This window comes from Hipposideros armiger, unplaced genomic scaffold (assembly GCF_001890085.2).
Source record: "Hipposideros armiger isolate ML-2016 unplaced genomic scaffold, ASM189008v1 scaffold_30, whole genome shotgun sequence".
Classification (NCBI taxonomy): Eukaryota; Metazoa; Chordata; class Mammalia; order Chiroptera; family Hipposideridae; genus Hipposideros; species Hipposideros armiger.
Window position 1 is genome coordinate 4,161,479 of NW_017731380.1, and position 27,495 is coordinate 4,188,973.

At 38.3% G+C, this 27,495-nt stretch overlaps 1 protein-coding gene across 2 annotated transcripts in view; it reads left to right on the top strand.

Moving 5' to 3' along the window:
• ACVR1 (activin A receptor type 1) overlaps positions 1-27,495 on the top strand; it is a 100,989-nt gene that overhangs the window by 22,241 nt on the left and 51,253 nt on the right. The window contains exons 2-3 of one of the 2 annotated variants that reach the window (XM_019636863.1): positions 3,044-3,348; positions 21,829-21,902. In XM_019636863.1, the coding sequence (XP_019492408.1) occupies positions 21,836-21,902 (67 nt within the window). In that variant the 5' untranslated portion in view covers positions 3,044-3,348; positions 21,829-21,835. The remainder of the gene's footprint in view (positions 1-3,043; positions 3,349-21,828; positions 21,903-27,495) is intronic. The other variant, XM_019636864.1, reaches the window with a different exon arrangement.

Here is a 27,495-nt window from a genome sequence, read left to right on the forward strand (position 1 = left end):
ATAGATACTTCATAGCGCTGATTTTAGTTGGTACATATGTCTCCTTTTTTTTTTTTTTTTAAATCACACGTGGCGGTTTGAACACAACTGCCAAGCTTGCGTATTGATGTGAAGGGTATCTGTGGGGAGATGTGTTCTGACTAGAACATTTGAAGAGTTAAGAATTTGCTCTCAATTTGAACTCGCGTTTTACCAACCTGAATTCTTCCTTGTGCTACACCACAGTTTTGACTTCAGTCAAGGGATTATTTGAGAGTCTGATGAATTTTAAAACAGATATTATGTTTAATTTGGAGACTTTTTATCAAATAACTCTTGAGCACAAACTATATGCTAGGTACAAGGTTCTGTAAAGAAAGGCTATATGAGGTCTGACAATTAAGTTCATGAACTCATCCTAGAAAAAGTGCTACACACCTCATTGCTGGATATCACTATGGTCACCTTCGAAGTACTCCGTTTGGGAAGCTATGCACTGACCCCAGGGCCTAGTCTACCCTTCAAAGCAATTTTGGAACTCTTTTTCTGGAATGGCCATCAGAGCTGTCGTCGTATTATCCTCGATGTCCTGAATGTCATCAAAATGTCTGCCTTTCAATATTTCTTTTATCTTTGGGTAAAGAAAGAAATTATTTGGGGCCAGATCAGGTGAGTAGGGAGGGTGTTCCAATACAGTTATTTGTTTACTAGCTAAACACTCCCTCACAGACAGTGCGTGTGAACTGGTGCATTGTCGTGATGTAAGAGCCATGAATTGTTGGTGAAAAGTTCAATTCCTGTAACTTTTTTTCATGCACCTTTTCAGCATTTCCAGATAGTAAACTTGGTTAACTGTTTGCCCAGTTGCTACAGATTCATAATGAATAATCCCTTTGATGTTGAAAAAAGGTTAGCAACAGCATTGCAATAAGTTCACGAACTTAATTGTTGAACCTTGTAGCAGAAGAAGAAATAATATATAATCCTTGCCTAGTTTTCACTTGGTTTTGAGATAAACCCAATTCAAAGCAGAGGATTAAGGGCCAGGCTGATTGAGTCATATGTAATATAAATACCAGAGGAATTAGAATGGAAAGATCTGGAAAATAGAAGAATCATTAGAGAAAGCTGAACAGGCAAGAGAACCAGGACAGTGTTTTGAAGGATGAAAAGGAATTTTATGCAGTGAAGGTGATTGGGCTAGGGAAATAGAAGCACCTTTGTAATTAAAAAAAAAAAAACAAAAGGCCATCTCTGAGTTTTAAAAAGAGAATCGGAAAATTATGCACCAGTGTTTCCTTATTTTCTTGCTTATCTAAACCTCCCCTACACAGAACATTTTTACAAATTAAAGCTATGGTTGGCCCTAGATGGAGCAGCTTAACACTGGCCCCCTCCTAGCAACTTCAGTGTGAATCTGCCAAATTTCCCTGGCCCCAGTGTCTTGGAAAATACCAGGATTTCAACAGTGTGTTCTGAAACTCAAGGTTTGTGAATGCTGCTTAGCTGATGAGTTTGTTTTTAAGGATGTCCACTCTAGAAATGGATTTTTTACTTTTTAAACTTTTCCAAATGATTGCTGACAATGTTACATTTCTGCTTGACCTTTCTACAGGGGAAATATTTTTGTGTGTCTTATTTTTAGTGTGCCTTTTACATGTCTTACAATTTTGCAATCAAATTGATTGTGAGCCTCAATTTAAACCAAAGCAGGGAAAGGTTTGACATTATTTGTAAAGCATTTCCCTTGAATTTCAAGGTTGATGTGATTTTTCCTTCCAAATAATTATTTAGGAATGCTGTATTTTGGGTTTGTTTTCTGCTTAGATTTATTTACGTGAAAGTTTTCTTGGCAAAATGTTCGCTGAGGCTAAAAAAAAAAAAAGTGCTGTGTTCAGAAAGGAGTGAGTTCTTCAATGTTTTGTGTCGCTTAACTATTTGAATGGGAAAGCTTGGTTCTAATAACAATTTCCTCTTCCTTTGGCAAACGTTGATGTTTTTAAAGTCTTCCTAAAGGAAAAAGGAGTTTGGGTGGGTTTTTGTTTTTTGTTAGTTATCTAGAGCCCTCTTCCCTTCCATTGTGTGCTCTTTTTTTCACCATTGTTTATGAGCCTTTGAACTAGATCTATCTACAACTGAGAATTGTGGTTGCAAATGGACCAAAACCAGATTATTTCTGGGTGGATACACAAGAAACTGGTTACTGTGTTCTATGGGGTGTTTTTAGGAGTGGCTGAGCCTCTGGAAGAGACTTTTTCATTCCATAACGTATAGTACTTGAACTTTTTATTTTTATTTTTTTTAAAGATTTTTTTTTTTTTTTAATGGGGGAATTGGGGGAAGGGGAACAGACAAGTTGCTGTCCTTTTGTTCTTCAGTCCAGTTGTGGAGGATGTTGCTTCACTGGCCCAAGTTGGCACCATCATTGCGCTCTTCCTGGGTGAGGCAGATCAGTTGCCGGCTTCTGGATGGCCGCTCACGCTGGCTGCTGGCTACACATGGTAGCCCATGGCAACCCATCTGCCATCGCTGGCGACTCACGGCAGCGCAGCTCCAGGTTGAGCTGTTGTTCAGCATCTTAGCTGTAGAGGGCAGTGTCACAGGCCCTCATATGTGGGATTCGAACCAGGTCCCTCTGGCGTCCCAAGCCAGCTCTTAACCAACACACCACTCGGCCAGCCCAAACTTTAATTTTTTTAACAAAGTACTTATAATAATTAACATGCAAAGCCATTGGGTTTTTTGTTTGTTTTCTAATGGGCTAGAGTAAATGGCATATGGGCTTTAAAGCAACTTGACTTTTAGATTTACCGACTGCAGGTCTTACTGGGTTTTGTGTCATTTGGAAAAGAAATATTTAAAGATGGGTATGGATCTAGGACGCCAACATACACGGCATGTCAGTGTTTTTCAATCCTTTCCATACTTGCTTCAATTATAAATCGGCCTTAGCTTTGTGGTCCCAATTGAAAGGCTTGTCAAGTATGCACTTGCTTTCACCAGTACATTCACAACTGCAGAATTTTCCTTTGCTTAGCTGGTGTCCTCTCCTTTCCCTCTGCAGCCCTGAGCTACTTGTGAGCATCGCCTTGCCAGCACAGGAGCTATTTACTGGAGACCTTCTCATTATTTCGGAGACTCCAGGCACGCCTCTCCCACTCCTCACGTCTGGTGAACTAGCGAGTGAAGCTCTGAACAAGAGCACCCTACTTGAAGGATTGCCGGAAGATATGACCCGGAGCCAGCTCTAAGGTAGCTGAGTCAGCTTTCTTCCCGGAGCTCTGAGAGCAGCATTGCTGGAGCCAGCACTAGAGCTGTTTCAACAAATCACCTCTTTTAATGCTCTTTGGCAGAGATCAGATCTACACGGTAAATTCTCAGCCACAATGATCATTTTGTTGGTTTATATGAATCTAGTATATGAAAGTTAGGACTCAGCCTAATTGTCCTTAGTTCTTGCATTTCCTGGAAGATGGGCTTTATTCGGTGGAGCTGCACAGTTATTCTTTAATTTTGGCCGAATTGTTCAAATACTACCAACATTTCCCTATGTATAAAATGCTTCTGCCATACGTTTCACCTTACAGGGCCACTATTTCCCCCTCTTTTAAATAGACTTTATGTTTTAGAGCAGTTTTAGATTCACAGCAAAATTAAGCAGAAAATACACAGAGTTCTCAAATACCTTGTTCCCATACATGCACGACGTCTCCCATTGTTAATGTCCCCCACCAGAGTGGTGCATTTATTACAATAGATGACCCTACATTGACACATTATCCCAAAGCCCATAGTTTACATTAGGGTTTCTTCTTAGTGTTATACATTCAATGGGTTTGGACAAATGTATAATGACATGTATTCACGGTTACAGAATCATACAGAATAGTTTTACTATCTTAAAAATCCTCTGTGCTCTGCCTGTCTCTCACCCCCCAACACCCCTCAACCCCTAGCAACCACTGATCTTTTCACCGTCTCCATATTTTTACCTTTCCCGGAACTACATTTTCATAATATGCTTCCTGTGGAGTACTTTGAAATCTAGTAAAGAAAGCTTGCCATCAGGATGAAATGCTATTAAGGTTGTGTTAAGCTAGGGAGATAATACAAATACCTACTTTAAACCAGAGTCTGTAAAATCTTTATGAGGGGACGCCTTAAGTGCTAAATGTTGGTGTGTGTGTCCCTGTGAGTTAAATGTTGGGATTGCTCAGATATAATTTGAAACTTGTATAGAGAGACAGAAACAAGGAACTCAGGATTAGAGCCTGCCAGAGTTGGTCCATGCAGCCCCCTTAGGTTTGTCACTTTGGGGGAAGGTCTTTAGTAGCTGTCAGGTGCTTTCTTTTTTGAAAGGAAGTCTAATTTATTATTAATTTTTTTCTTTATATAAAAGTTTATTTTTGATTACTTAATTCCAAATAGTACAAAACAGTATAAAGTACTGATATATATATATATATATATATATATATATATATATTACGATTAGATTTTGTTTATTCCTTTTCTCACCTGTAGCCAATAATTTGGAACACATACTTTTTCACATAAAGGTCTTTTCGTGTACTAACAAAATATGCATATTAATTATGTTTGAAAATTGATGGAACATGACTATACATTTTGTTTTGCAACTTGCTTTTTCTTTCCACATCGTATGTTGTGGATATTTTCTCTTTTAAGCAGAATTTTTCCTTTTAAGCAGAATCTCAGCTAAGTAATGACTGCTTTGTGTTCCTTATATGGTTGTAATATAATAATAACCAGTCCTTGAGTGAGAGGTTAACCTATAATTTAAAGAGGGATGTGGGGGGAGACCTTTCTTTCACATTAGGGAAAAAAACAAAAGTCACCACTGTTGACATTGGGCTCTTAGTCATTAAGGGTGTGAGTTTTTATTTTCCAGGGCAGATGATGCACAGCTTTGGGCTGTTGCCGAGGTGTCAGTTATGTCAAATTTTCATCTTCTGGATGCCTGGAAGGAACTTCTTTGGCACTAGGCTGTGTTAATATATTAGCTTAGTTGTTAGTTCTGGCTACCATCCTTGGAGCGTTTTGAGATACTTTTATGCCCATTTAAGGTGGCATGAGGTTGAATTAGTTTTAAGAGAAAGTAATGAATAATAGGGATGGAATTAAGGGACTGACCTCATTTTGCATATATATTTATTTGAGGGAGGAGGAGGAGGAGATGACAGTGTTAAGTAATTGCTAAACCTGTGATTCTGAAATGGTTAAAATTGTTCAGCTCCATAGTTGCATAGGGTGGGAATGACAATGAGAATCACCAGAGAAATTCTCAGATATTGGGGGTTGGGGATGAATATATTGTTATTTTATAAAACATTTATTTTTAGAAAGGTAATATAATCGATGTTTATAAGATTAGAAAGGCACAAAAGGGTGAAAAATAAATCTTCCTTCTCCCCTTATTTCCCGGGTGCCTAGTTACCCTTCGAGGCAATCACTGTTACCAGTTCCTTGTGTATTCTTTCAGAGATTTTAGGGCATAAATAATACACCAGCATGTAACCTATAGATTAATGAAAAAATTTTTTTTCCACAGATGGTAACGATATACACTGTTTTGTACCCTTTTTTCATTGAAATAACACTTCTTGGAAGTTCTTCCATATTAATACTGCATTTAAAAAAAAATAGATGCCTAGTATTCCACTGTAGAGATATGCTGTGATTGATTTAACCAGTATTTTATTGATGGCCATATAGATCATTTCCAGTTTTATTATCATTAACAAGACTGTAGGGAATAACCTTGTACATATATCATTTGAAACATGTCCATGAGCATATCCGTAGAATCCGTTTCTAGTAGTGGAGTTGCTGGGTCAAAGGGTATGCACATTTTAATTTTGGTAGAAATTTATTGCCAAGGTGCTCTGGTCATACAGCTTGCAAAGTTTTCGGTTTCCCCAGCAATGGATGAGAACGCTGCTTCCTCACACCCTCGCCAATCACAGTATGGTTGCCAAACTGATAGTTTTTTTTCCTTTGCCAAATTGATAGGTAAAAAATGACAGTTTAATGTAGCTTTAATTTGCATTTTTCTTATTTTGATGGACACTGAGCACCTTGTCATAAGTTTAAAGGTCACTTTGTTCCCTTATGTTTGTGTCCCTTGTCTGTTTTCCAATTGAGTTCTTAATCTTTTCATTGTCAGTTCATAGGAGCTCCTATGCGTTAACAAAATTAGCTCTCCCCCTTTTTTTCTCTTTGTGATATTTATATCTGGTTATTTGTATAAAAGTAATCATTTTCCTGTGCAGATTATTTAAAATTTGTATCCTTAAACTTACCAATGTATTCATTCAACAAATGCTTATTGAATACTTCACGTATTGGGCACTTGTCCTAGGCAGCAGGCTGTACAGTAGTAAAGAAAACAGATCCCAATTCTTGTTCTAAGGAGCTTACGTTCTAATGGAAGAAATGGTCAATAAAAGATGTTCAAAAAGCTTTATAGAAATAAATATGTGATCAAACTTTGTGTGGCTTCAGTATTTTATATCACAGGTGAAATACCTTTTCCATTCCTAGAGTTAAAAACCTACCTTGTGCTTCCTACTAGTGTCATGTGGTGCTTTTTTTAGATTTAAAAATTTGATCCATCTGGGATGTTAGCTATGAATCCAACTTCATTTTTCTCTAGGTGCTCTATTTTTTTTTTTTTGAAAAAATTTTTTTCTTTTTAATTGGGGGAGGGGAACAGTGTTGGGGAATCGGGGAAGGGGAATAGACAAGTTGCTGTTCTTTGGTTCTTCAGTCTAGTTGTGGAGGACGTTGCCTTACTGGCCCATGTTGGTATTATCATTGCGCTCTTCCCGGGTGAGGCAGATTGGTCACCGGCCACTGGACGGCTGCTCACGGCGGCTCTTGGCAGCTCACCTGGCTGCCAGCTGCTCACGCTGGCTGCTGACCACTCACGGAAGCTTATGGCAGCCCACTGCAGCCTCACTGCAGCCCAGCTCCAGGTCGAGCTGTTGTTCAGCATCTTAGCTGTAGAGGGCACAGCGTCATTGGCCCTCATGTGGGATCCGAACCAGGGCCCTGCTGCTCAGAGCTGGCATCCCAAACTAGCTCTTAACCAATGTGCCACTCAGCTGGCCCTCTCGGTGCTCTATTAATTAGGGTAAGCCTGAGTTGCTGTAACCCAGGGACCAAAATATGCTATGGCTCAAACAACACAGAAGTTAAGTTTTTCCTCCCTTAATAGTCCCAGTGTGAGCAGCTAGGGTCAGCAGAGCAACCCATATCTACCCGTCATTGAGACTGAGGATTTTTCTGTCTTGTTGCTCCAGTAATTGTCACTGTAGTTATCTGCATGGTCATAGCTGGCTTGTTACCATATCTGAGTTCCCTCAGTGCGAAGGACAGAGGAGAAAGTCCAGGGCAGGTGATCAGAAGTTGCACACATCACTTCTGCTTTCATTGATGAGAGCTGAGTCATGTGGGCACATCTAGCTGCCAGGGAAGGTAGAGGATGCAGTTTCTGCTCGTCAGCACAGGCCCAAGGAGAATCAATGAGGGAATTTTAGTGGAAAATTAGCAGTTTCTGTCATTGGCTAGTTATGCCAGTTTCACTGACTAGTCCCAACTTTTCTCCTTTGATTTCTTTTTTTTCTCTTTTATTTAAAAGCAATGTTTATTTTATTTTATTTCTTAATTGGGGAACAGTGCGTTTCTCCAGGACCCATCAGCTCCAAGTCAAGTAGTTTCAATCTAGTTGTGGAAGGTGCAGCTCAGCTGCCCATGTGGGGATCGAACCAGCAACTGTGGTGTTGTGAGCCTGCGCTCTAACCAATTGAACTAACCGGCTGCCCCATGGTTCCTTTTGTGTTATAAGTTCCCATGTACATTTTGATCTATTTCTGGGATATCCATTTACTTGCATTGATCTTTCTGCCTATGCATGTACAAGGATCACACTGTTTTTTTAACTCTTAGAGTTTACTATGTTTTTTCTTTTTGGAAAGGGTGGTTCCATTGTACAGAATTGTTATATTTAAGTTCCTTTTTACAGAATCTTAAAGTTCTATTTCACCGAATTTTTATATTTGGTGTATGTAATTAAAAAAATGTACGAAGTTTAAAATAATCATATCCAGCCACCGCTCCCTCCTCCTTAAGAAGAAAACCTGTTAATATTCTTGGGATTGAGTTAAATGGATAGATTAACTGTGTGAGGGAGGGTTCATTCACATCTTTATGTTAATTTTTCTTATTTGATGATAATGGTACAGTGTTTGGGGAATGCTGATCTAGACTCTACAATCTTTGTATATCCTTAACCCACAAAACTTATATAATTGAAATAAGAGAGAGGGAGAATCATCGTATCATAAGATGCTGTTTATTTTAATGCTTGATTTCTGATTATGACTAAGTAACTGATGCCTATTTCTCTCTTAAAAATTAATAAACTTGGAACTTGAAAGAACAGCTTTTCTGTTTGAAGGTAAAAAAGTAGTTGATGTTTCAGAAGTTTACTATATAAGCTTATTTGTAACACAAACCTGGCAAATTTTTGCATATATACATGATACACAGTGCTGTTGCTTTGTGTGTGTGTGTGTGTGCGCGCGCGCGCGCGTGCGCTAGTGTTTGCATCTTTTCTTAACACAGTTTGCTTCTCCCTTTTACATTTTTATTGTAAAATAAAACACGATACAGATATTCACACTAAGCATGCATAGCGTAGTTAATTACTATACTGTGACTATTTGTTGTGACCACCTCGCAGGTCAAGAGACAATATTAGCAGCCTCCCTAGCCCCTTTGAGTTGGTGTGTCTCGTGCCACAGATTCTAGCCCCTCTCCCCTCCGGAAGTAACCACTTTCCTGATTTCTATAGTAATTGCTTCATTGCCCTTTATGGTTTTATCACCTGCATGTGCGTATCTAGCCACTGTAGTTTAGTCTCGTATGCATTTTTATGCCTTTTAAGTCTCTGAAACCTCAGGTTCTTCGTCCAACTTTTTCCTTTCCTTACAGTTTTTCTGTTGAAGAACCTAATCATTTGACCTCTAATTTTTCACTGGCTGGACTTGGCGATTGCAACCTCCTAGTTCAAGTCAACTTTTTTTTTTTTTTTATAAGTAGGAAATGGTATTTTAACACCACACTCTGAGCACCAGGAATGCTCACAGCTGCTGGGTAGGTCATTGTTTTTAGGCCTTTTTAATGACAGGGAATAAATATATATATAAAATATTTCATGGCTTCATGCTGATACTTCCCATTCAAATTCAGTTTATAAGGTTCTTACTTAACCTTTTCTGTACTGCATCTGTATTTCCTTAATTCCACACAGAGAATTCTGGTTCTCCGAAACAGCAGGGGATCGTAGGATTTGAGTATGCTGTTAGTTACTCATTTGCTTTCTTCCACATTATCCACAGAGCACTCTCAATACTGCCACAGTCCTAATGCTGCACCGCTAGTGGTGATCACTGAAAAGCAATAAAAACAATTTCTTTTTGGTATGCTATCACATCCTCCCTGCAGTATATTTTTTTGTTGTTGTTGGATGGGGGGGGGGAGGTTGTTTATAGTTGTTGAAAGTATAAACACTGATTAGCTTTTAGATGCTTTTTTGGAGGAGGAATACTTTTAATTTTGTTAGGTGAGATGTTGGTTTTATAGTTACGTTTATAGAAAAATCCTTATCTATTAGAGAATTTGGTAGTGAAATGATGTGACATCTAGGATTTTTGTTAAAATATCCCAGGAGAAAATGGTTAGAATAGAAGAAATAAGATTGCTCATTTTTGAAACTAGGTGGTAGGATGTTGTTTACTTTTGAAACTGGGAGGTAAAAAATGGTTTATTATACTTTTCTCTCTGTTTCTTTGTAACTTGGAATATCTATAATACATTTTTAAAAAATTAATTTTATAGACAGTGAAATGACAAGATATTATGGTAAGGGAAGCAGGTACTAAGGAAGGAATAAATAGGGAAGAGGGAAAATTACAAAGAATGGGTGATTTCATTCTTAACATGGTGGTTCAGCCTCAGCTTGGTGGCCCTGAAGTTAAGAAACTTGGTCATATTTTGAGCTAAAAGATGAGAAGGCTGAGATGTGGGGTCTTGAGGGAAGCCAAAATTTAAGGGATTGGTGACAGAAGAGGCAACTGCCCTCCAAGGAAGGTGAGAAGGTTCAAATCATGAAAGTGGAGACACCAGACAGAATAGAGCCCCTGAACTCCAGCCAGGGAAGAGCCCAGGGGAAGAAGGGGGTCATCAGCCCCATCATCCTGCAGAATGGAGGGCTGAGACCACTGCTGGCATGCTCAGCATCGCTCCACTTTCTGCAGGGCTGGGAGATTCCTAGGCCTCATCTCAGGTCAATGGAATCAAAACCTCTGGGGGGTGAAGTTTGGGAATCCCAGTTTTGAGGAAGCTGTTTTGTGAATCTGAAGAATCAGGAAAGGTCTACAAAGAGTTAGGACCTTAGCCCAAGGTGTTTCAGTGATGGAGAGGATGCAGAAAAGGGAGGATATGGAGGGAGTTGTGGATGTTGCTCTTTCTAGAAAGTTTTCTGTGAAAGGATGAAGCGAGAGATGCGGGAGGACTTGGTGCTGAGGGAGGTGATGATTGTTGAAATAGTTGTTGCTTATAATAATATAAGACAAGTTTGCCTGTCAAGGTGGAGAATGTGAATGGTGCCCATGCAAGATGACTGAGTGGTCAGGCTAAGCACGAGCTTAGCCTCCTCCCCCCCAGGAGATTATTTTTGGGGAAGAATTTGATAGTTTACAGAAGACTTGGAAATCACCATCATGGATTAGACGTACTTTTTATTATTATTATTTTGAATTTCATATTAAAAGGAGAGGCTTTTCAGTGCTTCTGCTTTTCAAGCTCTGACTGAGCCTGTGGACCATGCCTGAGGAAGGAGGCAGGGTACTAACATAGGCACTTTTCTTAATTAGTGCTCCCCCAGTTCCTCTTCACATTCTCTATTTTCTCTTTCTCAGTTTCCTTTTCTTCATGTTAAAATGGGACTCGTGTGGAACTTCCAAAAGGAGTTGCCTGGTACTGGGTGATGTGTTTTAGTTATTCGCTTTAGGATTGACTATTGGAGGGATTCCCATATTTTCATGGTTTCATAATCGCAATCTTCAAAGGTTGTAGAAAGAGGATTGAGGTGAGAATCCTGTTCCTCCTTTTGTCCTCTACCTCAGGGTCTTTGTTTAATTTTGTTTTTTAATAATGGATCAGGTTCATCGTTTTTACCTTACAGGATTTCTGCCTTTTGGAAGCATCATCTATTTCCTAAATTTCATGTCTTTCTCTCCACTTAGTAGAGCGCATTTGTTTTTGCTTTTAGCTTGCCATTATTATTTAGGTCAGGAGTGTTTTGGGTTGGGTGGGTAGTTATTAGGTTACATCAGTTTCCACGTCTCTCTCTACCCGGTTTGCAGAACCGATGCCTGCCTCATCTCCCCGTCTCCTCTTTGTTTTCTGTTGTGGTTACTTCGATGCCAACCCATTCAACTTGTGCGTTGACGCTGTACACGGCTCATTTTCTTTCTCATGATCGTATTTATACTTTTGATGGATATATTTAAATGAACAGCTGTGCATTTGTTGAGTCATACCACAATTATCTGATTCTGCTTTAGCTGCTCGACTGGCAAAAGCGTATTTCAAGCTAAGTTGTGAGAGAGAATTCCATTAATCACATTCTAGTCAGGGGAGGGGAGAGGAGAAAGACCACTATGAAAAGTCTTTTTAAAGATTAATGTTAATTAGTTATTCCATTATATTAGAGTAGATTGATTTGGTTGCTATTTAAGGTGTCACTTGGAGAAACTTTATAAAGGTGTAAATAGCTATAAAGGCTTAATGATCGCTTCGTAGGCAAAATGCCCTGCAATCATTGATGTGCAGATAAAGTTAGTAGTAGCTGGTGCTGGTCTATTTAAATTGATAAAGGGCCTTTAAAATTAGAGTTCCTTTCCGGAAAGACTAGTTAGTGTTCTTGACTCAACATTCCTTGAATTCATTGGCTAAGCATTTTGTTTTCAGCCTGCTGAACAAATAACGTGATACAGAAGATGTTACAATTTTCTTTTTATTCAAATGTATTAAATTGCTAATTGTAACCTCTGATTGAGTCTTTGGCTTCCCTCAGCCAGATCTATTTTTCTCTTGACACTTCCTCAGGGTTCTTTCTGAAGGTTATTAATAGGCGTGGAAGCATGGCTTTCCTAATCGCGTCAATAACTGTAAGAAGCCTGGGGGTGGGGTGAGATAGTATGTCAATTTCTGATTTGAAGGAGCTGTATTTTCAAGCTACAGAAGCTGTCTCAGAGGTCACTGGGGATGGCTCTGGGCAGATCAGCTGGTGTCTGCAACTAGAGATCCAAGCAGTCCTTTCCAAGTGGGATATTGTCCACCAGGGAGTTGTCTGGTATACCCGGAGTCTGCCAGACGTCTTTTTGTTTGGCTGCTTCTCTTGGATGACACTCTTGAAAACTGAAATCCAAGTTACAAATGATATCTTTTAATTTATCTCAAATACCTGGTTGCTACTATATTAAATTGAGGACATGGAGAACTCCCCCACCCCCACCTCCCACCCCCAGTCATTTTCTTACCAGGCTGTATACAATTCCTTAAACCTCACCTCCTCTCCCTACTCTCGCTCCGTGGACTAAGAAGCTGAAGTTAATGTGTTTTCATTTCCATTGAGTGCCTGGTATGTGCCAGGCATGGGGATGTAACCACGAGCTCGGCAGAGTTCTCGCTCTTATGCAGCTTCCATTTTGGTGCATAGAGGAAGAAGGGGTTGGGGGAAGAGCGAAACATAAAAACCAACAAACTGATAAGTAAATGACAAATTTCACACAGTGTTCAGTGCTATGAAGAAGATATGGTAGGGTAATGTAATGCAGGGGAGAGGATGAGAAGGCGTGCAGCAGGAATGGGCTTGAATGTGGGGATGGAGTGTAGATGAAAAGGAAAGCTCTGGCAGGTTGGTGTCTGGAGGGCGCTGTTTTCCGCCTCCACAGAAATGTGCTCTAGTGTCTCCTATTTGAGAGGGAGGGAGGGAGGGAGGGAGGGAGAGAGAAAGAGAGAGAGAGGAAGGAAAGAGAAAATACCTCCCTTTCATTTTATTCACTCCCCCTTCAAATTATGATAGGTTAATCATATTATCCGTAGAATTGGGGCAATTATGTCAGGTGGTAGGTGCCTGAAGCACCATTTGTGTGGCAATGGGAGGGATATAAAAAAAGGTCTGCGCTATTTGGATAAAGGGGAAACTTCAGGCATAGTTAGAAATGAGACAGAGGGCCGAGACAGCTTCTAACTGAGCAGTTACTTAGGAGGAAGTGGGATTTGAAATGGACTCCACAGTTACATATATAAGAGGTTTGTTTTTTGAGGGGGGGCATGGTGGTGGTGGGGAATAACAGGCTCCTTCCTACCAGTAGGTTAAAAAAGAAAGTTGTTCCAGTCACAGTTTGTAGACTGGAGGGTAGGCAGTTAGCCCTGAGCTGCCGAGGAGAATATCACAAAACAGCTGGAAGGTGACGGGATCCTGTCTGTTGAAACAAAGCCGGAACGCCGCAGCCATTTGATACAGAGGGAATGAAGTGGAAAATGAGGGACAGTTTCCATGTAGTCAAGCATGTCGAAGTAAAACCTTGTCTTGAGATACCAGTAAGACATGGAGTGGGTGATTAGCGCCTCAGAAGCTCAGCGTAGTTGTTATCTATATATCTAGTTAGGGGTGTAGCAAAGTCAGTTTCATTCTGTAGACAGAGTAAATTTACTGGGGATTCGTTAGTTTTTACATGGTAGCCTAACTTAAACCTTTCACTGATTTTCATTCAATTAAGCCTGATCTCCCTCACCAGCCCTTTTTAGAGATTAATTGGTTCTTTCCCTCTCTTTTTCCAACCATATCTTGGGTCCATCTGTCACAGCTGTAATTTTTTGTAGTGTAACTCTTTCAGTCAAAACCCTTTCTTTCCTGAAATAATCTGTAATTATCTCCTCTAACTACAGGATGAACTGATCCAGAGGCTGGGTTTCAGTTCTATAGGACTTGTCCAAGAAGCTATTTGTATTCATCTATCACGAAAGATCAAATTACATGCTAATATTCTGAAAGTCACACCCACCAAAAACCCTCTAGCAGCAGTGAAGTCTGTATAAAAACCAAGCCCTGGTAACTTGCACATCGCCAGTTCAGACAGAGTGTGGTGTGAAAAATATTTCACAGGTCATTTGGGACTGGAGAAAAGACGCTGACTTAACTTATATGGTATGATGGCTTCGGGTGAGCCTTTCTTTGCAGCTATAACTGACAGCCCATGTCACTTATCACCCCTCCTAAGGCCCAGGTAGTTTGGAGCAAGTTGAGCTTGGGTTATCTCTCTGCCTGTTGAACGTAGAAGAGACATAACTGTTCTCACATAATGGCTAAATTTTGCCCCACTTGGAGGTGGTGGTTGTAAGTATACCTTCCCTCAAAGTTTTATGTCTAGAATTTGCCTTACTGGGTCTCACTTTTCCCTCAAATGTAGCTGACTTACACTAATTTCTGTTTTTATTTTGAGATGTGAGTTACAAGAGAACTGAAAAGTGGGGATGGGGGATGGGAAATAGAAATCACTTGATGTATTGTAAAGGCAGCTTGTTTTTTTTTTCTGTCCGCCCCCCCCCCCCCCACATCAAGAGCTTTTTTCAGGGGTAAATAATCTGAAGTTACAGAGTATATGAAATTAATTTTGAGTTTAGATAAATGGAAAGAGGGCATGATTGAAAGGTGGCCCAAATAACCATGAGTAAAGATTGTTTTCTGAGAGGAAAATGAAGATGGTTAAAGCGCACAATATGTTGAGGCTTGGACCAAATGTTAAGGATGACAACAGCAGGCAAAAGCAGCTAAACTATGACTGACTAGTTTAATGAAAGTTTTGAGAATGGTGGTTGGTTAAGACCTGAAATCTTGTTAGATGGCCTTGGTTTGACCTTGCATCCTTGAAGCAAGTTACTTCTACCTAACCACTGAAAATTCTACGCGCTGAAAATTTTACAGATTTTCTTATCTGTAAAAGGGGATTAATATGAGTAGTTATTTTAGAGTGTTTGGGGGAGAGATTGAATGAGGTAATAATATATATGATATCTAAGCACAGTGCCTGGCTGGTTAGTAAGAGCCACTACTGTTATTGTGAGAGTGATAATGATGTAATTTTGACAGATAACTAAGAGACAGCAGAATTATGCTAATTCTTTTTCTGCTTTGCCTCTACCTTTTATGTTAAGGAGAATGAGGTTGTTTTTTTGTTTGTTTGTTTTTTGTTTTGTTTTGTTTTTTCCCACTTTTTGAAGGCATAGCATGGACTGTATAAAGAGATACAAAGAAAAAACTGTTATGAAAGAGTAGTGACACCACCTACCAGTGGTAAATGAGTGAGTTCACTGGATGGTGTCATTCAAAATAGGGATGGGTGAAATGTACAACCTGTCTTTTAAGATTCTTTTTGACTTTGAGATTGTTAGAAGTTGAATTGAGAATAGTATCAAGAAAGTCCCTATTGAATGAGTAGGTACTAAGTAAATTATATGTTAAACAAATGGGCAAACCAAGTTGAGTTTAGATCACTAGACCAGACAAGTGAACATTTGGTGGAATTTAATGATGGGTAAGAGTATTACAGTTCATCTTACAACTTTCCCTTCGTCTTCAGTATTATGGATAACAAATTGTATGCTGTTCATAAGTCTAGGTTTTAGAAATACCCTTTATTCTTGTAGTCGATAATTAACTAGATTGCTTAATATTCACTCTAAAAGTTGACTATAGAAGTATATTATTCTGTGACCAATATCAAAATGCTTTGTGATGTTTTGGGGGGTAGTGTATTGCAGTGTATATGTGACTTTATCCAGCTGTAAAATTGTGATGAGCAAAAGAAGTGCCGAACTTGGTCTCAAGCCCACACATGTTAGAAATTGAGCTCAGTGATAGCTCCTTAACTAGATATCAGTCTGATCTATAAATGGAGTTTGAAAAGTACCATGGGATTTGGAAAGCAGTTCTGTTCTGGCCTGGTGATATGCCTGTTTTTAGTAGAATATCATGGGAATGTTCTGTCTCCTAAGAGTGCAGTCCTAAGACATTGTAAGAGATGGTACTGATTTAAAGGGTACCTTAGTTAAGTCGGGAGGTCCTTGTGTCTGAAGTATTAAGATCAGTTACCAGGGGTAGAGGGCCTTATCCCAAAACAGAAAGGAGATGGTATATACTAGAGGCAAAGATTCATACTCAGAACTCTCCAGATAATATTCTATAATCCCCAGTAGCCTATGACTTTTGAGTTAGGATTTTGGCCTTAGAGTGTTACACAAGGATTTAGTCCTAAAGGAGGGGAGCAGAGTTGAGTACCTTCTTTTCACAGGTTTATGTCTCATTTTAAAAATATTTAAAAATAGTTTTAAAAATATTTTAAAAAGTTGTGCCCATAAAATACTATTCCCACATTAAAATAAAAATCTAATGCCTTCTTCCTTGACCATAGATTTTGTTGACTTCCTTGATCTCCTAATGAGATTTCTAAACCTGTGCACCAGTAACATTTTTGTCAGGTATCAAGTAAAAAATGCTCAGCCTAAAATATCTGGTACCATCTGATTAACTGGTATGGTAAAAGGAGTGATCATATAAGGAGTAAGGCAGTGGTTCAGAAAGTCCCCTGGAGTTTCCACGACTTTCTCAGGGGTTCCATGAGGTCCACTTTCTTCCAATGACATATATGTTTAAGGCTGGGTTTACTATATGTATTTCAACCAATATAATGTGTTTTAACAGAATGAATGTAGAATCATATGTGAGAATCTGATTGCTTTCTACTAGCCCAGACATTATAGAAATTTGCAAAAATACAAAATGATGCTACTTTTCTCACGACGAATATATTTTTGGCGAATATATATATATATATATATATATATATATTAATTATATAAAAAATAAGGTAGTGTTAGAAATCACACTGTTTTTTAAAATTCTCCATTTTAATATCTAATAGAATAAATGTTGATAGATAATAGCCCACATAGACAGCTCCTTAGGCTGTCTATGTGGGCTATTATCTATCAACATTTATTTTCAAGAGTATAAAAAGATTCTGAGACCAAAACATTTGAAAACCACTGGTGTAAGGCATCCCTGAACTATTGAATTATTGCTACTCTGTTTTTCCACTACCAGAACTCCCTTTTTGCCAACCCACATCTAAAACTCTTTAGCCAAAAATATTTGAGAGGAAGGGAATTGAAAAGTTACTTTTAAAAATAATGTTTTCTTTTTAGTATATTTTAAAATTAGAAATAGATCCTTGGGGCTTCAAGTTTGGAGGTTAGTATATGGATTTTTTTTATATATATATAATTAAAATGTGAGGAGGGAATTTATTCCATAACATTCTCCTTTCTATATTCCTTTCCCCCTTTCCTTTTGGAAGCACCATTTTTAATAGCTGAATTAACTGGTCACTAGAGACACTTGAGAAACTGAGCTAAATGCAACCAGTAAGTGAGGCTGATATTTTTTTCTCAAAAATTTTGGCAGATTCTGAGTTATCTATGAATAGTAGATTAGCTTGGGAGACTGAATTTCTAACTTTTTTTCCTGTTTTTTTATTTATAAGCTCAAATTAATGTTTTAATTTTGCTTGCACAGTTATAATCTGTTAAAAGGTATTTTGGAGTATGGGGTTTTGTTGGCTTTGTAACAGGAAAAAGTGTCAGTGGTGATGGTCTTTTAGATTTTTTTTTAATAGAGAAAGGATTCTTGATTTTGAAACATGAGGCTTATGAACTGCTGTCAGCATTATCTAAACTAAATTTTACAGATTAAAGTCATAGAAATGGTAAATGTTTTAACCCTGCCATTTCTTTGCAAGTGTGTATGTGTTTGTATGTAGGAGGGGGTTGGGAAAGATAGCTGATTCTTTTGAATTTAAACTTAAATTGAGCTGATTAATTCAGGGAGAATAACGAATGCAATGAGTATTAAATGTGTACCTACTTGGCTCTGTTAGCAATGAAAATAGACTATAGATTTTGCTGCCGTGGAGTTTACAGTCTGTCTAGTGAGACAAACACATGTTCAGAGGCACACAGGTATGAATATGTAATTATTATAAGTGCTATGAATGAAAATTAACAAAGTGGTACATGAGAGTGTAATGAGGACTTCAGGTTTCTTGAAGTAAGCGACATTTAAGTTGAGACTTGAAAGATAAGTAGGAATCTGCCAGTCTGGGTCCTGAAAGAAGGGCCCAGTCAGGTGGAGCCTGGTGTGTTTAAGGGCCCTGAATAGGCAGGAAGCTGACTGCTTGTAGCACCTGGGAGAATGGGGTGGTGAGGGGTCCTCAGGGCAGTGACTCTAGAGAGGTGAGGAGAAGGCTCACGAGGGCTGACCATGTCTCACTGAGTTTCTCCAACCTTCTTGGGTTTTCTCCTCTTTCTTTAGAACTCTTCTCTCTAGGCTCTCTGTGTCCTAGCCTGGTGTTTTTTCTTTTCTCTTCTGAATATGTCTTAAGTCCTGAGCACACACCATGCTTGTCCTGGCCACAGACTCTCTGTGGAAACTGAGAAGCTGTGCCTTTTCCCTTTTCCTTAAATGCTACCCAGTCTCCACGACAGGGTGCTACCCACCCCAGCACACACACACGCATACGCGCGTCATCCTTTTACTAGTACCTCCTAGTCATCTTTCTGGTTCCTATTTAGATATGACCTCCTCAGGGAAGCTCCTCCACCCTCTAGGAAATCTCAAGTTGTTTTGTTAGCAGTCTAGTTTAAACATGTTTTTTTCTAACATTTAATTCAGTTTTTAATGTAATTTTTTGGATGATTATTTGATGACCACTATAGACAGTAAGCTCAATGGTAGTAAAGACCATGTTTATATATTTTATTTTAAGTTTCTAATGTTTAGTACATAGTACCTTCTTAGTAGCTGTGGAAGGAAGGAAGGAAGGAAGGAAGGAAGGAAGGACTGCAATTGAAAGATAAGACTGAGATAGTCCAGTAGTTTTCACAGGCTTTTAATAACATATCCCATCTGTTAAAAAGTTTTTTGAGCATGCACCCTCAATATATATGTTGGTTATAAGTTTTATTTAAAATAAAAAAAAACTATTATAAAACATGCATAAAATAGAAATTTTGAAAAGATTAAAGACGAAGTATTTAAGGGATTGCTAATGGTGATGACATCTTATTCACGAAAATCTCTAGTCACTCAGGGTAATGTTTATTGTTTATGATACTGGATGCAGATCAGTTGCTCAAGTAGTTTTTAATTTTAAATTTGGGGAGCCTTCTTCATGTCAGATTCAACTGAATGTTAATTGCTATTTTTTTCTATTCTCCTCTTTAACAAAATATTCAACCTGTAGTTTCTTTAATGATTTTAGAACACTTGCAATTTGGGGAGGGCTTGTTTTATTATAACTAGCCAATACAACATGTAATTCCACTTAAATGATTCTTTAAAAGCATAGTACGTGGCTGTGCTCTCTAAGCAAAACATGTCTACCCTTTCACATTATGGAACTCTTTCTGAAAGATACCTCTTGTACTGGGCTGTCATAAGAAACTGAGACAAAGTAAAATCTCAAGTTATTTATTGCACTGTTAGATTAAAACATTTTTTTATAAGGCAAAAATGTTTGTACATTCATCCCATAAGTCAATGAATTGTCTTGCATGACCGTTGGATGCATGTACCCTTTTGGGAACAAGTGGGCTGGTGCTAGAGACTGATATAGACAAATAAGTGCTGGGGGTTTGAAATCACTGCTGATAGAGAGATGTTTCACTAAGTGTTTTCCTTTTGAGCTAGATCATGAATGACAGGAGGAAGCAATTGGGTAGGAGAGGGATGGAGGAGGAGGCTCGGGCATTTGAAGCAGAGCGAATCAACCGTATGTTCATGTTGAAAGGCACAGAGACGAGATGATATTGGCGGAACTCTCATCTGGTTGTGAGGGCCTTGGGGGCCAAAATGAGGCAGTTTGTATGTCACAGATAATAACAGTCAAGGGAGCTCACTCAAGTTTCATGTTCTTTTAAAAATATAAAAATAAGGTACATAAAATCTCCGAGGCGTAAAAAGTATAACTATTGCACTGTGTTGTACAGCTGAAACTAATTCTAAAAAATGTGTATTTCATAATAAAAAATAATTTAATAAAAAAAAATCTCCTTTATCTCCCGTCTTCATCTTTCTGTTAGAGTAGGGATATGCTGAAATACAATTATGAACACTATGAAATGACAGGTGGTAAAATAGGATGAGGGTATGGGGGATGATCAATCAGACCACCAACCTCAGAATTTGATTTTAAGACGATGAGTCAGAAGGTGTCCGCTCCAAACTGCTTAGACAGCAGTGGACTTTTGCTCTTTGCTTTGAAGCTGTTAAGAGTAAGATAGTACACCAACCTATTCATTAAAGAATTTTACCAATTTTCTTTCTTCTTTTGCCATGCAGAAAATCACAACTAGATAGAGGTTTAATTTTTTAAAATTATTATTATTATTTTTTAAGATTTTATTGGGGAATTGGGGGAGGGGAACAGTCAACTTGCTGTCCTTTTGTTCTTCAGTCTAGTTGTGGAGGACGTTGCTTCATTGGCCCATGTTGATATTATCATTGCACTCTTTCCGGGTGAGGCAGTTGCTCACCGGCCATTGGATGGCTGCTCACAGTGGCTAACAGCAGCTTGCGCTGGCTGCTGGCCACTCAGGGCCTGCAGCCTACACTGTTGCCGATGACTCACGGCAGCCCAGCTCCAGGTTGAGCTGTTGTTCACTGTCTTAGCTGTAGAGGGGGTACAGCGTCACCAGCCCTCACATGAGATCAGAACCAGGGCCAACCTGCTCAGAGCTGACATCCCAAGCCAACTCTTAACCAATGTGCCACTCGGCCAGCCCATAAATTATTTCTTGTAATAAAGAATTAATATACTTAAACTGTCATATTCCTGAAAATTTTCAGGATTACTCAAATGGAAAAGTTCTCTATTGTAGTCCTTTGACTCAGAAAATTGAGCTTCTACCACTGTAGTTTTAGGTCAATATCAACTTGAAATTTTTATCAAGTGTCTTATTTTCTCTGTTATAGTTTCATATACATATTACAAATTTACATGATTTCTTCCTATGTTGGTTGTGTCTATCCTTTGTTAAATTTGAGGTTAATGTAAGAATGCATTGCTTTGCCACAGATGAGGGATATGTGATAGGGTTATTTTTGTTGTTGTTCCTTTTGGGCTATGTGATGATGTAGGGTGCTCTACCTCCAATCCTTTTAAATGAGAAGTAAGGCTCAAACATAGTAATTTGGCTTGAATGATTCGCTCACTTAATCTTTAACATCATGTTAGAACAATCTATTCATGCTTCTCGGAGTTTTTAATTTAGTGCCAATTTTGCATTCGATAGGATAAGCTAAAATCCAAACTAAAATCCTTTGGGAATGCCTAGCCTTGTAGCTGAGAGTTTTTCATGTCCCTGTTGAGTTCTTTATGAGAGGATAGACTCAGAGAAAGTCACCTTAGAGTGGTCACCAGTAGGAGGTACCCCTGATTAACTCCTTAAGATGATTTGTTTAGATCCGTGTAAAGGGTATATGTTTAAATATACTAAGAAATAAAGCAACATATGTGAGGGGGATTTGTAAGAAAGGCCTTGAATGGCAGTTTGAAGATGGTATGCTTAATTTAACTTGTCCTCTTGCAGTTAGATTTTTTTGTCTTACTTGTATGTCTTTTTTCCCCTCCACAGTTGTACAATGGTAGATGGAGTGATGCTTCTTCCTGTGCTAATGATGATTGCTTTTCCTTCCCTTAGTATGGAAGGTAAGTGACTCGCAGTTATTTGGGGTAGGATAAGTGTACAGTCATGTGCCACATAATGACATTTCGGTCAAGGACAGACAGCATAGATTATGGTGATTCCCTAAGATGATAATGGAGCTGAAAAATTCCTATCTCCTGGTGATGTCATAGCATAGTACATTGCGCACGTGTTTGTGGTGTTGCTGGTATAAACAAACCTACTGCACTGCCAGTCGTATAAAAGTACAGCACTTACAATTATGTACAGTACATGATACTTGATAATGATAGTAAGCGACGACTGTGTTACTGGTTTATGTATTTACTATATTTTTAATCATTATTTTAGTATTTACTCTTTTTACTTAAAAATAAAAGTTTGCTGTAAAACAGTATGCTGTCTCACTGACAGCAGCCTCATCTTGTGTTTACTGCGACTCTTGACTGAATCATTTTCTCTTGTGCTTGATTTAATCTTGTGTTGTTTATACAGCAACCTGGTATACAGGCTTGTAGACTGGGAGCAAACAGGCTACACAATGTAGCCTAGGTGTGTAGAGGCTATACTGTCTAGGTTTGTGTAAGCGCACTCTATGATGTTCACACAATGATGAAATCACTTAAGGACCCATTTCTCAGAACGTACTCCATCGTTAAGTGGCACATGATTGTACTGTGTATTGTTTTATTTGCTGTAAACAAGCTTGTTCTTAATCCTGTCAAACATAACACTCCTTTCTTCCTCTCCCCTTTATTAAGAATATTTTTATGCAGTTTTTTAGGGTCACAGCAAAATTGAGAGTGAAGTACAGATTTCTTATACCCCCCCCACATGCATAGCCTCCCCCATTATCAACATTCCCCCATCAAAATGGTACATTTGTTATAATTGATGAACCTACATTGACACATCATAATCACCCAAAGTCCATAGTTTACCTTAGGGTTCACTCTTGGTGTTGTACATTCTGTGGGTTTGGACAGATATATAATGACATATATCCACCATTATAATACCATACAGAGCATTTCATTGCTCTAGAAATTTTTTGTGCTCCACCTGTTTATCCGTTCCCCTGCCACCCTTAATTAATAGCAACCACAGATCTTTTTACTGCCTCCATAGTTTTGCCTTTTCCAGAATGTTATATCATTGGAATGATGCAGTGTGTAGTCTTTTCAAATGGCTTCTTTCACTTATTGATATGCATTTAAAGTTCTTCGATATATTTTCATGGCTTCATAACTCATTTATTCTTAGCACTGAATAATATTCCATTGTCTGGATGGACCACAGTTTATCTGTTGACCTACTGAAGGAACATCTTGATTGCTTCCAGGTTTTGGAAATTATGAATAAAGTTGCTATAAACACTCATGTGCAGGTTTTTGTGTGGACATAATTTTCTGCTCCTTTGGGTAAACACCAAGAATTGTGATTACTAGATTCTATGGTGGAATATGTTTAATTGTGTAAGACACTGCCAAACTGTCTTCCAAAGTGGCTGCACCATTATGCATTCCCACCAGTAACGAATGCAATTCCTGCTGCTCTACATCCCTGCCAGCATTTGGTGTTGTCAGTGTTCTGGATTTCGGCCATTAACATAGGTGTGTAGCGGTGTCTTGTCGTTTTATTTTGCATTTCCCTGATGACAGGTGATGTGAAGCATCCTTTCATAGCCTTACTTTGCCATTTGTATATCTTCTTTGGTGAGGTGTCTGTTAAGACCTTTGGCTCTTTTTTTAATCAGATTGTTTTCTTATTTTTGAGGTTTTTGTATATTTTAGATAACACTCCTTTATCAAATGTGTCTTTTGCTTATATTTTCTCCCAGCCTGTGTCTTGTCTTCTCATTCTCTTGACATTGTCTTTCACAGAGCAATTTTTAATTTTAATGAAGTCTACCTTATTATTTTTTTCATGGACTGTGCCTCTAAAAAGTTATTGCCCTACCCAAGGTCATCTAGGTTTTTTCCTGTTAGGTAATAATGTTACATTATGCGATATTACATAATAGGACTTACATTAAGTTTCTATTGGACAGTGCTGTTGCAAATCAATTTAGGTATCTATAGTATAGATTCTCCTCTACATAATGTTGTTAAAAGCATTTCAATGATATTGTAGTGATTTTAATTAGTGTCAAGAGGATATGAAATAAAGATCCTGCATGGCCAGTTTAAAGGAATTGGAGGTGTTTTAACCAGAAGAGAGGTTGGGTTCTAGGTTGAAGAAATTAATAAGAAGAAATGGGCTGGAAAGATTTAATGGATTAAGAATAGTTCTCAGCTGGGGGACATGAACTCCCTCCCCACCCCCACCACCCACCACCCCCGGGACATTTGACAATGCCTAGAGACATAACAGGCAAGTTTCTAGAATTTTTCATCTTTTTAATTGTTAAACATTATGACCACTATAAAAAAAATCTAAAGAATATCGTGGCATAAAGTCTCTCAAAATTCCATGACTTTTTCTAGGTAGTATCAGTTCTGTGTGGTATTAAACAGTTCCTTTGGGTTTTATTCGATATCATGGGCAGATCTATGGTGTAGGCATGATAGAAAAAAGTGTGTGTAGGAGAAATTGAGGTGGAAATGGAGTATGAATAGAGAAAGAGAGGTGGAGAAAGAATGGGGAAAATAGAAGGGGACAAGGACATTTATGGAACAATATTTATAACCATGCCATTAGCTCTTTTTTTTTTCTTTCTGCTTTTAGCTCTTACGCTGCCCAAAGAATCCAGCAAATGTCTTCTTAGTACCACAGTGAAGATTTATGAGGTGTGATAAAAAAATATGGTGACTGTTTAAATTAAAAAAAAATTATTACAGTAAAAGACACATTGCCATTAAACCCCCTCAAAATACTCCCCCTCGCTTCAAACACACTTATCCCATTGTTCTTGCCACTTTCTGAAGCAGTTCTGGAAGTCCTCTTTCATGGGTGTCTTTAGTTAACGCTGTCATGGCTGCCTCCATATCCTGAATAGATTAAAAATGTTTACCTTTCATGGTCATTTTGACTTTGGGGGAGAGCCAGAAGTCGCATGGTGTCAGATCCGGTGAATAAGGTGGATGCGGACACACCAAAATATTTTTATTTGACAGAAACTGCTGTACCAGAAGTCATGTGTGACACAGAGCATTGTCATGATGAAGTCGGAAACTGTTTGCCCATTTCCTGTTAATGCATTGTTTGTGATCCATGAATCATGGCACACTTTAAAACACAGCTTCTCTCAACCGTAGCTCACACCCAACTGACTGCACCGAACAAACTAAAATTTGTCACACACTGTTATAAGGTTCTCTCTGCCGCTTCCCATTTTGAACATTTCTGCCTTTTCGTTGGATAGCACTCGGCAGCAGCAGTCACTGTATTTTGTGATCACACCTCAGAACTGGTTGGATGAAACCAGTTAGTTTGGCTGAAATGAAAATGGTTTGCCACTGAGGTTTTGCTATTTAGTATACCACCACCACTACAATGTTTATAAGTTAGGGACAGAACACATCATCCTTTAGTTGCAGTAGGTTTTTTTTTTTTTTTTTAAATAGACTATCCAGTGAGTGCTACCACCTAGAGTGCTCTAATCATAATAGCTGTTGCCTTAGTCATATCTTCCCTCTATGACTCAACTCCTTGTTAACTGTCAATAGCATATTCTCTGAAAATACTCTTTATTTTTATATATTTACTAGAAATTAAAAAGAAACAAAACACCAAGAACCCCTAATTGTAATATACCTGTATACTCAACATTAATCATAAAACAAATGTTAAGTACAAGATACTTAACCAAAAGTGGTGAAAAATAGGGCAGATAAATGAAATCTTTATACAAGCTCCATCCATAGATTGTCGAGTTCAGAGCTTCAGAATACCAGGTTTAAATGGAAATAGACCCATGTTTGATGTTTGCAGAGCAGCTAGGCACCTTATTAGCTGTTTCAGTGAAGCTAGATGGCATTTTTGGGCTATAAATAAAGTCATAGAGATTTTGTTCTAATATCTCATTGGGTACTAAGTATATTCTTCTTAGTCCATTAAAAAAAATTTTTTTTAATGTTTTTTTCCCATTGTCTTCAATTACTCCCAAATGTCTCTTAAATATTGACTAGAAATAGTGTTAACACTTCAAATAATAGGCTCCAAACAGTGATTTTGGTAGAGTTTGTCTACTGTGAGTATACTTTAGAACATTTTTCAACTTTTATGGCATCCTAAATGCTGGGGGCAAAAAAAGACCAAATAAGTTTGGAAAACACTGCTGACTGTAACAACCTCTTTGATGATTATAGATAATATTTTTGGAGTGGTTAATATGTGCCAAATTATATGTGCCAAGTTAGTTGGGCTAACTGCTTTATTTATATGCATTTTTCCCATAATCCTCATGATTACCCGAATGAGTGCTTTTGAACGGGTTAAAATTCTTGCTTAAGGTTACACAGCCAAAGAAAGTTATGATATACATTGAGGAATGGTGTTCAGTAGTTTCAGTCATTATCATTCAGTCTTCTTCAGAATTTTGTGTTTTTCTGGTACCCTAAGTTAGCTGTATCCACATTCACATTATATCTGGTGCATGCTAGAATCCAGCTGAATCCAGTCTGTTTGGAAGGCTGAAGTGAGATACTGTAATAACAAATGACGAGGCCCTTTCACCTGGGTTTGTGTTTTTTATTTATCTTGTCTCTCATGCCAGTATTCATTTTTCATGCTTATTATATATACAACTCTAGCTGCAGGAAGAGTTTTATTTGCTCTCACAGAGAAGAGTACTTGAGTCCTAATTACCCGTATAACCTTCCTTTTCCTTCCCATTAATAAGACTAATCACGCTCTAATGCTGCTATTATGCCACCAGGGAGAAGTCCATTTTTGTTCCAGAACCTCCATGTCTGTCTTTCCCTTTGTCCCTGTGAGCATTTGCAGTTGGTGACCATGACAAATACTTAAAATGGAGTAGTGCTTCCTCAGAAAGATTTCAGAGCTAAGATGACCCATAGTTTATAAAATTTGCAAGCCATGGTTAGATTTTATTACAGTAAGGAAAGCTGGACTTTTGTAGAGTTTCTGCTGCAAAAGATTTTGGCCTGTCCTAGACAAGATTGCTAAGTCCTAAATTATTTTCAGGGTTGACTTGATTTTGGTATTTCCAAAGCCATCGTCACTCAGACTTTCCAGCCCAATTACCCAATGAGGGAAGGAAGGGGATAACTTCAATAGACCTTTTGTTTGAGACCACAAAGGTGCCCCTCTTTGCCACTTGGGGGGAAGAACAGAATAAGCCTTTCTTTGAATTTCTCATTATTGAGGATTCAGGAAGTTCTTGAAGGGTGAACGAATGTAAGAGAAATGTCTCAGTATTAAATTTGTTGTTCTCAGTTCTCATTACTATAATTTATCCCTTTGGTTCAGAACAAATCTTTTTCATTGACCCATCATCAAATGAAAGACTTTTGGGGGCGAGAGATGAGATGTACTGAGCTATTTGCCTCTAGTAGGACCTAAAATGTAAATATCTGATGAAGCTGTATACTTTTAAGATACTGCTTTTTTGTCATGTTTTCTTATCTAACCGAATGATGGTGTGTTATTTGA